Raw genomic sequence first — 13991 nt, forward strand, 5'->3', positions numbered from 1 at the left:
TCGCCGGATCTTCTCAGTGGGTCGCGTTTCTGATCCGGTGGTAGATTCTGCGAAGCACGGCTCTTGCTAGGGTTCGTGTTAGCAACGTCATCAGGTTTGAGCCCCGTGAGCTCACCTACTAGTTAAGGTTACGCTGAAATAGCCTCTCAAGGCTATCTCAGCTCAGGAAGGAAAAAAAACTCGCTCAAGTTTGAGTTCACCTGGCCAAAAGAATTGTTTGTTAACTTAATTTGGGCCAAATTTAATAACAATAACTAGTAATGAATTTAGGCAAAAATCCTAATTTTGAAATTAAGGGCATTCTGCGATATTTCTTTGTACATATTTATCCTTCTCAGCTGCTATTTAAAATAGAACGAACTTTACTCAAGGATGCTTGGAGAAAACTAAAATTTTATTTAAAAAAATCTATAGTAGAATGTAATACAGTCAAACCTGGGTAAGTGAGAACTGGATAAGTAAGAAAACTCTATAAATGAGAGTAATAGCAAAGACCCGTCATTTTAAGCTCCCAAAACCTCTATTGGCGAGAAACAGAAACCTCTGTAAGAGAGAGTCGTTTTTTCCTCATGGACTTCCGTAAGTGGGACTGCTACCTATCTATACCTCTATAAGCGACAGCCGAGTTTTATTTATTTATATTATTTAGGAGGAACAAATGACAAAACAAATTACAAATTTAACATCTGCTATTTTATGACTCATTTTTAACTTTCGTGGAACTTCCTATCATTGTTTTTGTATTGTTTTCTCGTGAATATTGAACCTATTCTATTTCGTGGAACTAAATAACGTTGTTATTTTATCGTATTCTTTTATCGCATTATTTTCGAATGGACACGTGTGCCTGTGTACCGTCCTGTTTGTCGGACTTACTCAGTTTATCGTTAATCAATTGCGAAGGAAAATTCTGTTCTGCATCATGTAAAAACGGAAAATTAAAGTACTGTCATTAAAGTCATAAACTTAAAATAGTGAATGCATTTGAATGCGGAAAATCGCGAATCGAAATTCAGAGGGAGCATTAGCGAGAAACTCGGGTTAGTGAGAAACCTCTATAAGCGAGAATGAGATTGTGCTCCCTTGAACTCTCGCTTATCCAGGTTTGACTGTGGTAGGTAGGTAGTAGGTAGGTAGGTAGAATGTAATAGTGTAATAGTACCTAATTTGAGGAGCAATTTAAAAAAAATTGAAGCTTACTTTCAGCTGTTTTAATAATCGTAATTTACCTATATTTAAATCCTCAGTTACTTTTCTCAGTTTAGAACAAAGATCAAAGAAAATAATTAAAGGAAAACCTTAAGAAAAAATCGAGAGCTTTCATAGAAATATAAACCTCGTTTAAGCATAAAAGTATCAGTATGCTCGTTAAGATTAAGTCCCGAAAGCTCTCTAATATTAACACAGACAATCTGCCTAATTGTGAATTTATAACCACATTATTCAGAAGAATAAAAATGAAATCTATAAATTTTTTTACTAAGAAAAGGCCGAAAAGCTCACGAAACTTTTAAACTAGAACTAAAGCTTTCCTAAATTTTAAACTAATTAGTTGTGATAATCTCCGTCGTCGTAAAATTAACTTTAAGATGGCGCTGTCGCTTTTTTTTTGTGTCCACGTAGTGTCACGATGTCGGCGACATCAAAGCAGTCGGCCTCTTTGAATTGCGTCGCTTGAAAGCCACCGCGCCGTGTACGACGCATGGATGGTTAAGTGCAGAACTAAACAGCTGACTTGTTCACGCTTATATTTTATATGTGTTCGTGTCATAAAGACGTCTGCCGTGATGCTCACAGTCCACTTGATGGTTTTTTTATATTTTTTATTGCTTAGATGGGTGGACGAGCTCACAGCCCACCTGGTGTTAAGTAGTCACTGGAGCCCATAGACATCTACAACGTAAATGCGCCACCCACCTTGAGATATAAATTGTAAGGTCTCAAGTATAGTTACAACGGCTGCCCCACCCTTTAAGCCGAAACGCATTACTGCTTCACGAAAGAAATAGGCGGGGTGGTGGTACCTACCCGTGCGGACTCACAAGAGGTACTGCCACCAGTAAAAGCTAGGTGTTTCCCGGAGTTCGAAAACTATGGCATAGATATTCTAAATGTTGAACGTTGGCTAATTTTCAATCACATTGGTTGCAATGTTACGATAGTTAGTAAATCATAATAAGCATGAACATAATTTTTTGTGTTGCCTTGAAGTAATTCCCCAAGAACCATGAACCTGTATGACTGAAGACGAATTACTCTGTTTCTACTGCGAAGCTTTTTTTTTCGAATGTAGATCTTCACGACAACCTAGAACTCGCATCTATTAGTAAGTATCTGAAAACAGCGTCGGAATGCTTCTTCGAAAAAACGGCGCGACACGTTAATACACCATTTCGGATCCACTTCATCCACTTCCGGTCCTTTTAGTGCTTTTAGGCATTCACCGGACAATCGCCGGACACCGTCCTCGTCGAACCCGTCGAATGCGACTAAGGGTTCGTCTTGCAACTTAACCTGCAGAGTTTCTCACCAAATCTTCTCAGTGGGTCGCGATTCCGATTCGGTGCTAAATTCAGCGAAGCACTGTTTCTTCTGCAGCATTAACAAAGTCTCCCAGGCTGAGCCCCTCAGCTCGCATACACCTTCGATGAAGCTAGCAAGCCCCTCGAGGTCACTAGCACTAGGCAAGCAAAAAAAGAACGAAGCAGTCACAACAATGAGACTAAACGCTCGTATTTTATAAGAAAAAGAGAGACAGTTGTTCTAACAATGCATATTATAAAAAAATAGTTCTTTGGATTTCGAAATCCGGTTAAAGAATATTTGTCAGTCTACGTATGTATCTACGCGCAATCATATAACGTATCGATAAGTGTCATCATAACATTGATTGAAATTTTAACATATTATCTTTATATTAATACGTGAAGCAAAAACTTTGTATCCCTTTCTACGAAAATTGCGCGGACGGAGGAGTATGAAATTTTCCACACTTATAGAATTATAGAGAAGAAGTGCACAATGCTAATATTTTTTTTAAATAATGCATAAAAGATACATTAAATCAATAAGGAAAACATTACACACACTACATACCATGTATTTGACGCACAGACGCATGCATACTATTTATTGTCAAACTTTTGTTCTTGACGTATATTTTGTATAGTGTAGCCTTGGCGAAATTTGTGATTATAGGAGTATAAAATACAATCATAATAGTGTACAAACTTACAATTCCAATTAATTATAGTCGAATTTCGACTACTGCGGGACCTCTAGTCATCATTAAGTGGCAAATCCAACTTATTTGCCATTTAATTAACATTAAAACAGCTTCACAATTATAACGTAATAATTGAGTCCGTGTCTATAGTTTTAATTAAAATTATTAATATCTCATACTAAAGGTGTCGTATATCATTCGAGTTATGTTAACGCTGTATATAAATATTAATTATGCAGATAATGGCTATAAATTATTGAGCAAGGCAATTAACTTTCGCGAAAACCTGGCTTATTGCATTCGACTAGTTTCAAGCAACTTATTTATTCCATAAACTTGAGTTAAATCGTTATTTTTAGTATGAATAATAATATGTTTAGTGTGATTTTTAAAGATTATTGCTGTAACGCTCAACATAGCATCAAAATATTGGAGTGGGTGGCTCCCGCAAAAGCGGTCTATTGCGGATATCGCTTTCTTCTTGTGAGAACACAATATGGATGCGTTTGGAAAATTGGCAGATTGTATTTACCGATCCTTATGGGCTCTCATCATCTGCTGTGATTTATATAATTGTCTACGTTAAACACGTAAACTCAATTGAAGTTCTATTAAAAATATCCAACTGTTGATGCTAATACCAAATAAAACGGACTTTTAATTACAAAGATAAATGTCACGTGTTAAACGAAATATAGGGGTAGAGGCCTAGGGGTAGAGGTCCCAAATGATGGTCGGACCAAATAGCGAAGGAACTAGGGGTACCTGTCAGCGACGCACTTCACCAAGCTACAAAACGGGATCGATGGAGACAGCTGGTTGACGGAATCGGACGGAGTCACGATCCTCAGCAGTGAGGGACCGATCGAAGAGAGAGAGAGAAGCGAAATATTGCTTAACACGTGACATTATTTATTTATTTACTTACTTAATTTCCGTAGTTCATGGTTAGCATGAAAATAGGCTACTTCAGCCATACAGCAGTCACATTCGAGACTGGTAACGTTCAAATTCAGATATTTAGATGGGTTCTCATTTCTATTTACTGGTGGTAGGACCTTTTGTGAGTTCGCACGGGTAGGTACCACCGCTCTGCCTACTTCTGCCGTGAAGCAGTAATGCGTTTTGGTGTGCCGTTATAACTATACTTGAGACCTTAGAACTTATATCTAAAGGTGGGTGGCGCATTTGCGTTGTACATGTCTATGGGCTCCAGTAACCACTTAACACCAGGTGGGCTGTGAGATCGTCCACCCATATAAGCAAAAAAAAAAAAATTAACAAGACGTGAGCTGTCGGCACGTCCACCCATCAAGAGCAATTAAATTCTTGAAGTCATGGTGAAGACGAATGACGGTAGAAAAAAAATACGTTTAAATTTATTTATTTATTCAGTTTCATGCACAAAGGCACAATGGCGGACTTAATGGCTGAGGCATTCTCTACCAGTCAACCAAGGGCGGTGTAGAGTCCTGTGGTATGTGCATTACTTATTGTTATTATAACTTTAATTTCGTCACAAGTCGAATTACTTAAATTTCATTTAATTTTACTTGTTTTCAACTTGTATTTGTATTGTCCAGTTTACTTGTAGTAAGGTTCAGGAGTTCGCGCGATTGGCTATTGGCTCGTTCAAATCATTATAGTATTGCGAGTTATGTAATAATTTTCGTATCGGCTTTTCCTCAATAATACCGATTAATGAATATGTTATGAAGACCGATGTTCTCGTGTCTCCTTTTTATCAGAAACATCACTGGCGATTTAAATGCAAATGACAGTTGAAAATGCAAATGTACATTTGAAATTTGGAAGCAAAAACTACTAATGCATCACTAACGCGTCATTAATTTTAATTACTTTACCTCGTGAATAAATAATTATCCATTAAATTATTATTATCTCTAAGCTTTATAGTGAGAAATAAGTTTGATTAAATCGTTTTGACAAAAGAAAATTTGTGTTCTTTTAATTATTTTATATGGACAAAGTAGGTGACGACCCGCATTTTATTTATGACGGAGAAATATGACATCAGATGAGTTTTTATCAGATGCCTTTACTGATTTATTAAGTTTTTGAATGATACTAGATTTATTTAGAATCAAACTCGTATTTTTTATAGAATCAAACTCACGCTGCGAACGGGTTTTTAGGTTGGATTTTTAAAATTTTGCGTATTTCACTCACACTCTTCATAGCCCTAACTATATAGGTACCCAAATCTAACTATTAATCATAATTTATGTTGCGTGTTCTCGCGTTTGATCCAGTTTTATTGCATTCATATACCGACTATATAAAAAAAAACATTGTTGACAAACTTACAATAAGATAAAAGCAAATCCTTATTGAATTTTCCAAGAAAAGAAAAACTATTGGTATCATGAGGAGACAACGGATTGGATTCCCTTTTTTTTTCGAGAGTTAATTTAGTATCATGTTAACTAACTAACTAACTAACCCACATTCCGGGTAAGATTTTAGTTTTGAATAACACCGGAAATAGTAACTCGATGGGGAAGATCCTAACGTCTATACTCCGATCGGTAATGGAACCCGAACCAGTATTGCACTAGTCCGGGCCACCGCACCTTCTTCGTGATTTGACTATATATTTCTATAAAAACTTAAAATGACATTTTCATGTTAAGTATATGTAAATGCGTTTACAACGATCGAAAATTTTATTGCATTTATAAATTTCGTAATTCAGTCGAGCTCTTTATATAAGTATATTTTAAGTAATATGAGTATATAATAGGTATGTATTTAATGTTGATTATTGCATTTTGAATATGTTTTCCCTGTCGGTTGTTCATAATTGTACTATAATTTCTATGTATTATTAGTAACATTAACCAGGTATTTAATTATGGAAATAATGTTACGCATTTAAAAAAACCTTATTGAAATTTAAGCTGGGCTTATGAAAATGAAAACGTAAGTATGTGCCCGATATTCTTAAAACATTAAAACATATTATACGATAAATTAAATCAGACGTACCCACATTGTTTGAGGAAAAGATTAACAAATGCATTACTGGTGGTAGGACCTCTTGTGAGTCCGCGCGGGTGGGTACCACCAACCTGCCTATTTCTGCCGTGAAGCAGCAATGCGTTTCGCTTTGAAGGGTGGGGCAGCCGTTGTAACTTATTTGAGACCTTAGAACTTATATCTCAAGGTGGGTGGCGCATTTACGTTGTGTATGTCTATGGGCTCTAGTAACCACTTAACACCAGGTGGGCTGTGAGCTCGTCCACACATCTAAGCAATAAAAAAAAATGCCATATATACACTTTGAGAAACACCCAAAAGGCGGTCATTAGGTATAATATGCCATAACGATGTTTTCGATCACGGAGTTTTGTACGCTTTACATTGAGGTTTCGAAAATAATTGAATTACTAGAGTAATAAGTATTTGCGCTCGAGTTAGCAAACGAATACAATATTGTAACGGCCGTCTGGTGTAGTGGTAAGTGACATGGTCACTACACAAGGGGGTCGCAGGTTCGAATCCCGCCAAGGGTAGTTATTTGTGTGATAAATACAAATGTCTTCTCCAGGGTTATGGATGTATATTAAATATACGTATGTGTATAATAAAAATCTTACATTTATATCCGTTATTTGGTACCTGTAACACAAGTTCTTTACGAACTTATCACGGGACCAGTTAACGTGGCGTGATTGTTAGTAAACATTTATTATTTATTTATTGTTTTTATGTATTATCAATGTTCTAGCATCAAGATAATTTCCCTTAGAATCAGTGTGTTAATGGTCGGTTGTGTTATTTCATCGCGTAGTGAACGCTGCGTACAGCGTGATGTATGACGACAGACAGACAGATAAATTGCTTATAATTTATCGTAGTGGAAGCGGTAATAGTCCTAATTACGAACGACGGGCGACTGACTCACTCTGAGTTATGGTTGATGAGAAAAATCCGTTTGAAATGTTATGAGCTCATGAGTTTTTGGGTCACAATTTTATGTTCTGTAGTTTTTCGATATCATTCGTTTATTTCAGAATGTGAAATTGGCATAACCGATTTGCGATGTGAAGTTATTTTCATTTTTTTTTTCTTGTTTTAAAATTTCTCATGAGAATGCCTATTAGGTTCAAAGTGTGCGAGTTACTATTCTGATAAGTTATAAACATGAGGCTCGTACACTTGTTCCATTATTGATCTGTGATCAAATTTCTTTGTTTTGTTTTAATCAAACATCAGCCAGAGCGAATTTCTTTCAGACCACAACTACAAACTCAAAGGATCAGAGCGTAATAGGAAATGACGCGGGAGTCTTATAGCTTTGTTAAATTGTCTCCTATTCAATAAACATTGAAGTATCACAAACTAACTGTCTACTTTTATAAAAGCGGTTAGTTCTGCAGTTAATGCGCTGATTGCTGGGCGAATGGTTTCGAGTTCAATTTCCATTTTGGGCAAGCTTTCATTTCTTTACGTATGTGTATCAATCACCCTTTGGTTCCTACTAGACACAAAATGCTAATGATTAACATGATTACGCATATAAGAAGATTGTTATATTGATAGTTATCACTCACACCTTAGATTGTATAATGATCTAAGGACTCACAAGTTCGTTCAGGGATTCACAAATTAAAATACAATAATGAAATTAAAATATTTACGTATATTTTTCTCATTTTATTTCCCTTTAATAACAAATTATTTTTAACAGATGATCATTAATAAGAGTTCCTTCGGTGATTATTCCGTATGAGACACTCGTAAGTGTCCAATACAATAACTTCTATTACATTACGTACTTTGCAAAATATTTTACAATAAATAAAAGATTTCAGTGTCGTGCTATTATTGTAAACTGCATATTTATTAATGTCGTACTAAAAGTGTTCTTTAGAGATTCAAATGTCATGACAGTTTTGATAAAAAGATCTAATGTTGATTGATGCCGCGAGCAAAGTAACTTGTAACAGACAAAATAAAGCCACATCATGTTCGTCTCAAAAATGGCTAAGTTTACAAAATTCACATTCAATGTTACAAGTTAGTCAAATAATAATACTAAGTAATTTAAGAAAAACGAAAATGTCTTCAGTCCATTTTTTCTAAATAATCGTTATTAAAAAATGTAAACCCTTAATAATAATAAAAAAATATCGAAGTAATAAAAAAAAACACAAATAACAACTCTCGCTAATTACTTGCAACAACTTAAATTACATTATTAAATTATACATAAATTTGGTACATAAATCCATTAACTAGAAAAATCAAACGCATGTTCATATTGAAGCGTTCCGTGCACTAAATCATTATGAATATTACGTTAGAGATCACAGCTGCTCAGCCCTTCGCCTGAGGGCCCTCACGTCGCGGTTGATATGAGCCGACTAGAAACCCGAAGAGCACTAGGCTATATGTACACGCACTTCGGTTCCGAATGTCCTTTTGGCATGGGCGTTTAGCGATCGGCGCCCCCCTTTTTGTTTCCGTGGAGCGCCGCTGGTCCTCAAGGGTGCAGGGGCCGCGGCCCAAACAGTGGATATGAAGGGAAATACGCCGCGAGTGACGGATGCGGTGGCAACGGGAACGGCAAAGATGGAGACGAAACCAGGTGAGAAGGCTTGCTGTACGGATGGAACCTGGGCGTGAGCGGAGACAGCGGAGGCGTCGGGTACGTCCTCTGAAGTAAGGGATGGGTTGCACTGAGCATAGACAGACTCGGACTTGATTCACCGCTCGCCGTGTGTGACCTAAGATGTTGAAGCAGTTCTTCCGAAGTTGAGAACCGCTTTCCGCAATAGGCGGAGTCACCTGCCATCCAGCTGCACACATAAGGTAGCTGCGATGCCGCTGCTAGAGCTGCTAGTTGAGCGTGAGCATAAGCCGCGGCTGCCGGGTGACTAGTCGGTAACGGGAAAGGTGTTTTGGCATGGTCACATTGTGCACATCCAGCAGGACACACGGCCGATTTCAGCAAGTGTGAACTTAGAGAGCAGCCTGTGCAGTAAGGGTCTCTGCATATTCCTAAATCACTCCCGGGCGCTTTCATCCTCGCGTAAGCTAAATACGGATTCAATCCATTTTTCAAGGCGTGGTGTTGTGCGGCCATTAGACTGCTTGTCATCAAATCCATTGGTAACGGGAATCCGGAGTGAGGCAGGCCTCCGAGAAAAGCGGACGACGTCACAGGTATGCTGGGCTTGAAGCTTGAAGTTTCTTTGGTTTCAGTGTGGGACGACAAAGACGTAGGTGTATACGATAACTTGGAAGCAGATGAAGTGATAATTGCGTCTGCGTTGGATTTGGCCGGCGTGGGCGACATTTGAAGAGGACTCGACCTTTCGTCTGACTTTTCCGACGGCGTTTTGCGATTTGCGGGTGGTGAAGTCCTTTGAGATGAAGAGCTCTGATTACTACCGCACCTAGCTTGCACCGGAGTGTTTGAAGAGCTTCCCTTCGACGAAAGAGGTGATTTGGCGTGAGTATTTACAGAAGCTCTGTCTTCCGGGGTTCTTGTCTTTTCTCTCGAAGTCAAACACGATTCGTAAGGTTTGAAACTGGGCTTGTTGTCGGTATGTATAGGTTTGTCGTCGTACTTTTTACTGGCCTTTTCAGCGGCCGAGATGAGTTTAGGGTTTGGCGCGTCTGCTCCGATGGCACTGCAAGTCTGGGCCAATAGCGCCAGAGGACTCTTTTTTGCGTCGAGCTGCAACAAAGAGAGGGTTTTATGAAATGAAACGTCGGGTCGAGGTTGCAAGTGACGGGCGTACAAAGAGACCGCGGGGGTGAGCGAGGCGGGAGCGGGCGGGAGGGTGTCCAATCACGCAGCCGACGCGCCATTATCCGCACGTCTGGCAGCCGTCGGCTCCGCTTGACATTTCACTCGACTCCCGCATGATGTAATCTCACAGTGAAAAGGGCAATTTGTGCCGGTGAATTTGCGGCTAGCTTGGAGCTGTAGCGGGCTGTCACGTCTATCATCAGAGATTCGATGTTGTACGAACTACTAGCATTACTGTCATAATCTATTTAGGTATTTTAAATTGTTCAACGTTTTCTTTTCCGTAATGATTCTAATTTAAATATCTGACACTTTTCTATAATTTCGTATTGAGATATTTTTTTCCAGTCATCTGGAAATACATCCAAAATTGTGTGTTCATTGATTTTATTGAGAGAATTCATAAAATCTTTTTATCATCTATCATCGTACTTAAATCTAATTTTAATACAAAAACCTTCTTTTGGCAATAATTTTATTATATTATCATATTATTATCTTGATCATTTAAAACAGAAATCATATTTAAAGTATTAAATTAAAGTTAAATTTGAATATAAATATGATTTTGGCTTTTTTATTTCGATTTTAAAAAGAACGTCAGAAAAAATTCCTAGAGTAAATTTTTTAGGTTTTAGATAGTTGCACTGAGCATATTAGGTTGCACATTCCTTTTTTAATTTTCGCATTATTTCTCTTAGCGCTTTACCGATCTTAAATTGTGATATTTGACAAGGTATTGTGGTTAAAATATTTCTATATCGTCCTTCTTCAAACGAAGCTTGTGGAGAGTATTAAGCGGTAGGCAGCGGCTTGGCTCTGCCCCTGGCATTGCTGAAGTCCATGGGCGACGGTAACCACTCACCATCAGGTGGGCCGTATGCTCGTCTGCCTACAAGGGCAATAAAAAAAAATATATGAGGTTTTATATCAAATCATTTCTTGGTTTAATATTTTGGAATAGGGCACCTCGTGAGTCCGCACGGGTAGGTAGTACTATTCCCCCGGATTCTGCCGTAAAGCAGCGTTTCGGTTTAAAAGGCGGGGCAGCCTTTCCACTATAAAATTGAGATTCGGAACTCATGTCTCAAGGTGGGTGGCGGCTTTTACCTTGATTTTTTGTGTTTCACTAGTGTATGTTAGTGAGCACATTTGATTATTGACAGCTCTTTATTTTAATGTAACTAACACCACAAGCGATTAACTTTGCAGCGGATGTACTCAACCATTGATCTACTGATACATAGAACTCTTTAAATATTGAAATTTCGTGTTCATTTATAAAAAGAAAAATATCTCAATGATTTTTCAAACCGTATTTTGTCTTGTCTTGTAGATAATTACCAATTTGTTACCAAATTCTTTATGATCTTGCTTCTTGTATTCTTGATGAAGTCAACATACATTTATATGCTATAGTTTTCCCTTTATCTTAAAATTGACACGCTAAATAAATATCATCTTCAAAGTATTTTTGCATATTTAAACTACGCATCGAAACAAGTATACTTGGAATTGTCGATAGACATTCCATAGCAATGCTAATGATTACCAGCTAACTCGCCAATCCAATCCCGTGATAGTATTTAGTGAATAATAATTATTAGCGTTTATAATTTCGCGTACCTAAAGATTTCGACAAATTGGTTGTAGCGGTAAATTGGATAGCAAAAGTCGTCGCAGACGTGACCTAACCGTAGGCGTGATTGACAACACTCAGTGGCCTGTCTATGACGTCAGTACTGAGAGCTATCGAAAACCGAAACAACTGAAGGCATTTTATTCAAAATAAGACAATAATTCAAGTTCGGCACAACATTCAATAATGAAGAAGGCGAACAAAAGGAGCGTTTAGCGTTTAATAACAAAGAAAATACATTTTCTTATTAGTCGATACGGAATACTTTGGTAGGCTTCGTGATGTTCGGATCAAGCAAAACCATTTCATTCAATCTTAATGTTATTTAACATGATTGTTTAGTGACAAAATGAACTGAGGTATTAAGTGTCAAAAATGGCCTCGCACATCCTGCTCGGATGCACGATGATTTCAGATACCAGGAAACGAGTGGGAACAGGTCCATTGACAAATCGAATACACATCACACAAGGCAACCGGAGGTATTAAAACTTCCAGCGCTCAATATTCGTAATGGAAAATGAAATGTTTCTATAGCATAGAGATAGTTTGCTTTATATTCTTTGTATTAGTAGTCAGCTAGACTAGAAAAAGCCAAAACGGCGCAGATTAGGATTAGTTTTAAGGCAGATCTTTCATTAATAATAGTCATGTAGAATCTACGTAAGATAAATTATGGAACGCACTATTTGCCTTAACCATTTTCCTTAATTTCGATAATTTTGTTTTAACGAATTTTCTTCATTGTTCTATGGAGGTTAAATTTTATTATACGATTTCACAACATCATACAATGGCACATGTATTAATGAAATATATTTTACTTGTCACTAAAATACACAAGATAAATTTTCATAAATAAATATGCTTAATTCAGTAAGTACGTAGATTTTACACATACATAATTTTCATTGTTTTCATGCAAATTAGTGAAATAATTTTTGTAATGAATATTTTATTCAATGCGAAGTAAGTTTTTAACGTGGTATTGTAATTAAAATTACATTAATTTTGAAGACAGAATTTCGAGTTTGGCGTACTACTAGGTATGTCTCTAATTTCTTGTTTTTTAATGCTAGCAACAACATCTTTCAGACTTGTTGACGATTTCTTGAAGTTTTAATGTATTTACAAACCATTTCAGAGGATTACAGTAATAAATTATTATCATGTTCTTCGGCTAGATTTCTTGGCGCTATTTACGGATACTAAGGATTTATGGGCAACTATTATTTTACAAAAATACTGTGTAGGTATGAAGCACATGGAAGATTCAGGGAGCTTTCAAGTGTTTTTAAGGATCTCGGCGAAAGGAATAAATTGTGAACTTTTCCTATTCCCTTAAGTTCATTTTTTTCTATTGTTTTTACTAGGTTATTTAAAATGTTCACTTTAATTTTTTCCTTTCCAGTCTCAGTAACTTAGTTTATAGGTACATCAATATTTGACGCTCGCTTACACAATTCTTGTAATTCTGATCTGAGGTTAACTTTTATGCGCATATAAACTAATTTTCTTTATTAAATTTATAAATGTATATTGAAATGCCTCATATAAATAACAATATTGATAATAGAATTTAATATTATTTTTAATTACCGTAGTCGGCAGCGGCGACAGGTAATCCGGTCTCAAATACTGGTTACTTGACGTGAGCATATTGCCCCACAATCCGCTATCCTTATCCAGCTTAAAAACAATAATAATTCACACACAAAAATAAACACTTCACTCCGTTTTGTCAGCACATGTCACAACTTCCAATGCACGGTCCCCTTTATAATCTTTCACAGACGTGCGTACCATCTGACAGTCGGCGCTCAACTGAGTCAGTTACGTACCCCCCTCTGACACCTTGTCACTCGTCGCCACGCCATTTTTGCATTCTGTATACTTTGCGGGAGCTTTGTCGTCTTATCCCCACCGCTGTTTGACACCCCGTTTTCTATCTCGCTCGGAGGGAATCGTTTCCGAGTTTTGATGAAAGGATTAAATAAAATATGCATCGCAAAGGCTCTGACGATGCGACGGAGATGCACGGCGGAGGAAATTGAATGGCTTTGAGAGTGGTAAGCGCGAGCATCGCTTTTGAGCAATAATTTACTTCTAGCGCTGTACACCGTGTCGATTTTTAGATACGTCGTTGAATTGTTTTGTGTAATTTTTCCGTGCAATTTGTTAAAGCGACGTCGTGATTATTTATGATCGCCCGTTGACAGTTTAATGGCTCGTTTTACCATGAGAAATATGTTTATGAGTTTTCTTTGTTAATCTCGATGAGAGGTTGAAAATGTCAATGGCTATGATTTAATTTTAATAATATAATTCTATTTCTGTCCAAA

At 37.2% G+C, this 13991-nt stretch overlaps 1 protein-coding gene across 1 annotated transcript; it reads right to left on the reverse strand.

The window, feature by feature from the left end:
* Positions 1-7872: 7872 nt before the first annotated feature.
* On the reverse strand, positions 7873-13567 carry elB (zinc finger protein elbow B). The gene is made up of 2 exons (XM_028171508.2): positions 13249-13567; positions 7873-9935 (listed from the first exon to the last, which is right to left on the reverse strand). Exons 1-2 carry the CDS (start codon positions 13306-13308, stop codon positions 8736-8738), a joined length of 1260 nt encoding a protein of 419 aa, XP_028027309.1. The 5' UTR covers positions 13309-13567; the 3' UTR covers positions 7873-8735.
* Between the last annotated feature and the right edge of the window lie 424 nt (positions 13568-13991).

The sequence above is a fragment of the Bombyx mandarina genome, chromosome 09 (genome assembly GCF_030267445.1).
Source record: "Bombyx mandarina strain Sakado chromosome 09, ASM3026744v2".
NCBI classification, from domain to species: Eukaryota; Metazoa; Arthropoda; class Insecta; order Lepidoptera; family Bombycidae; genus Bombyx; species Bombyx mandarina.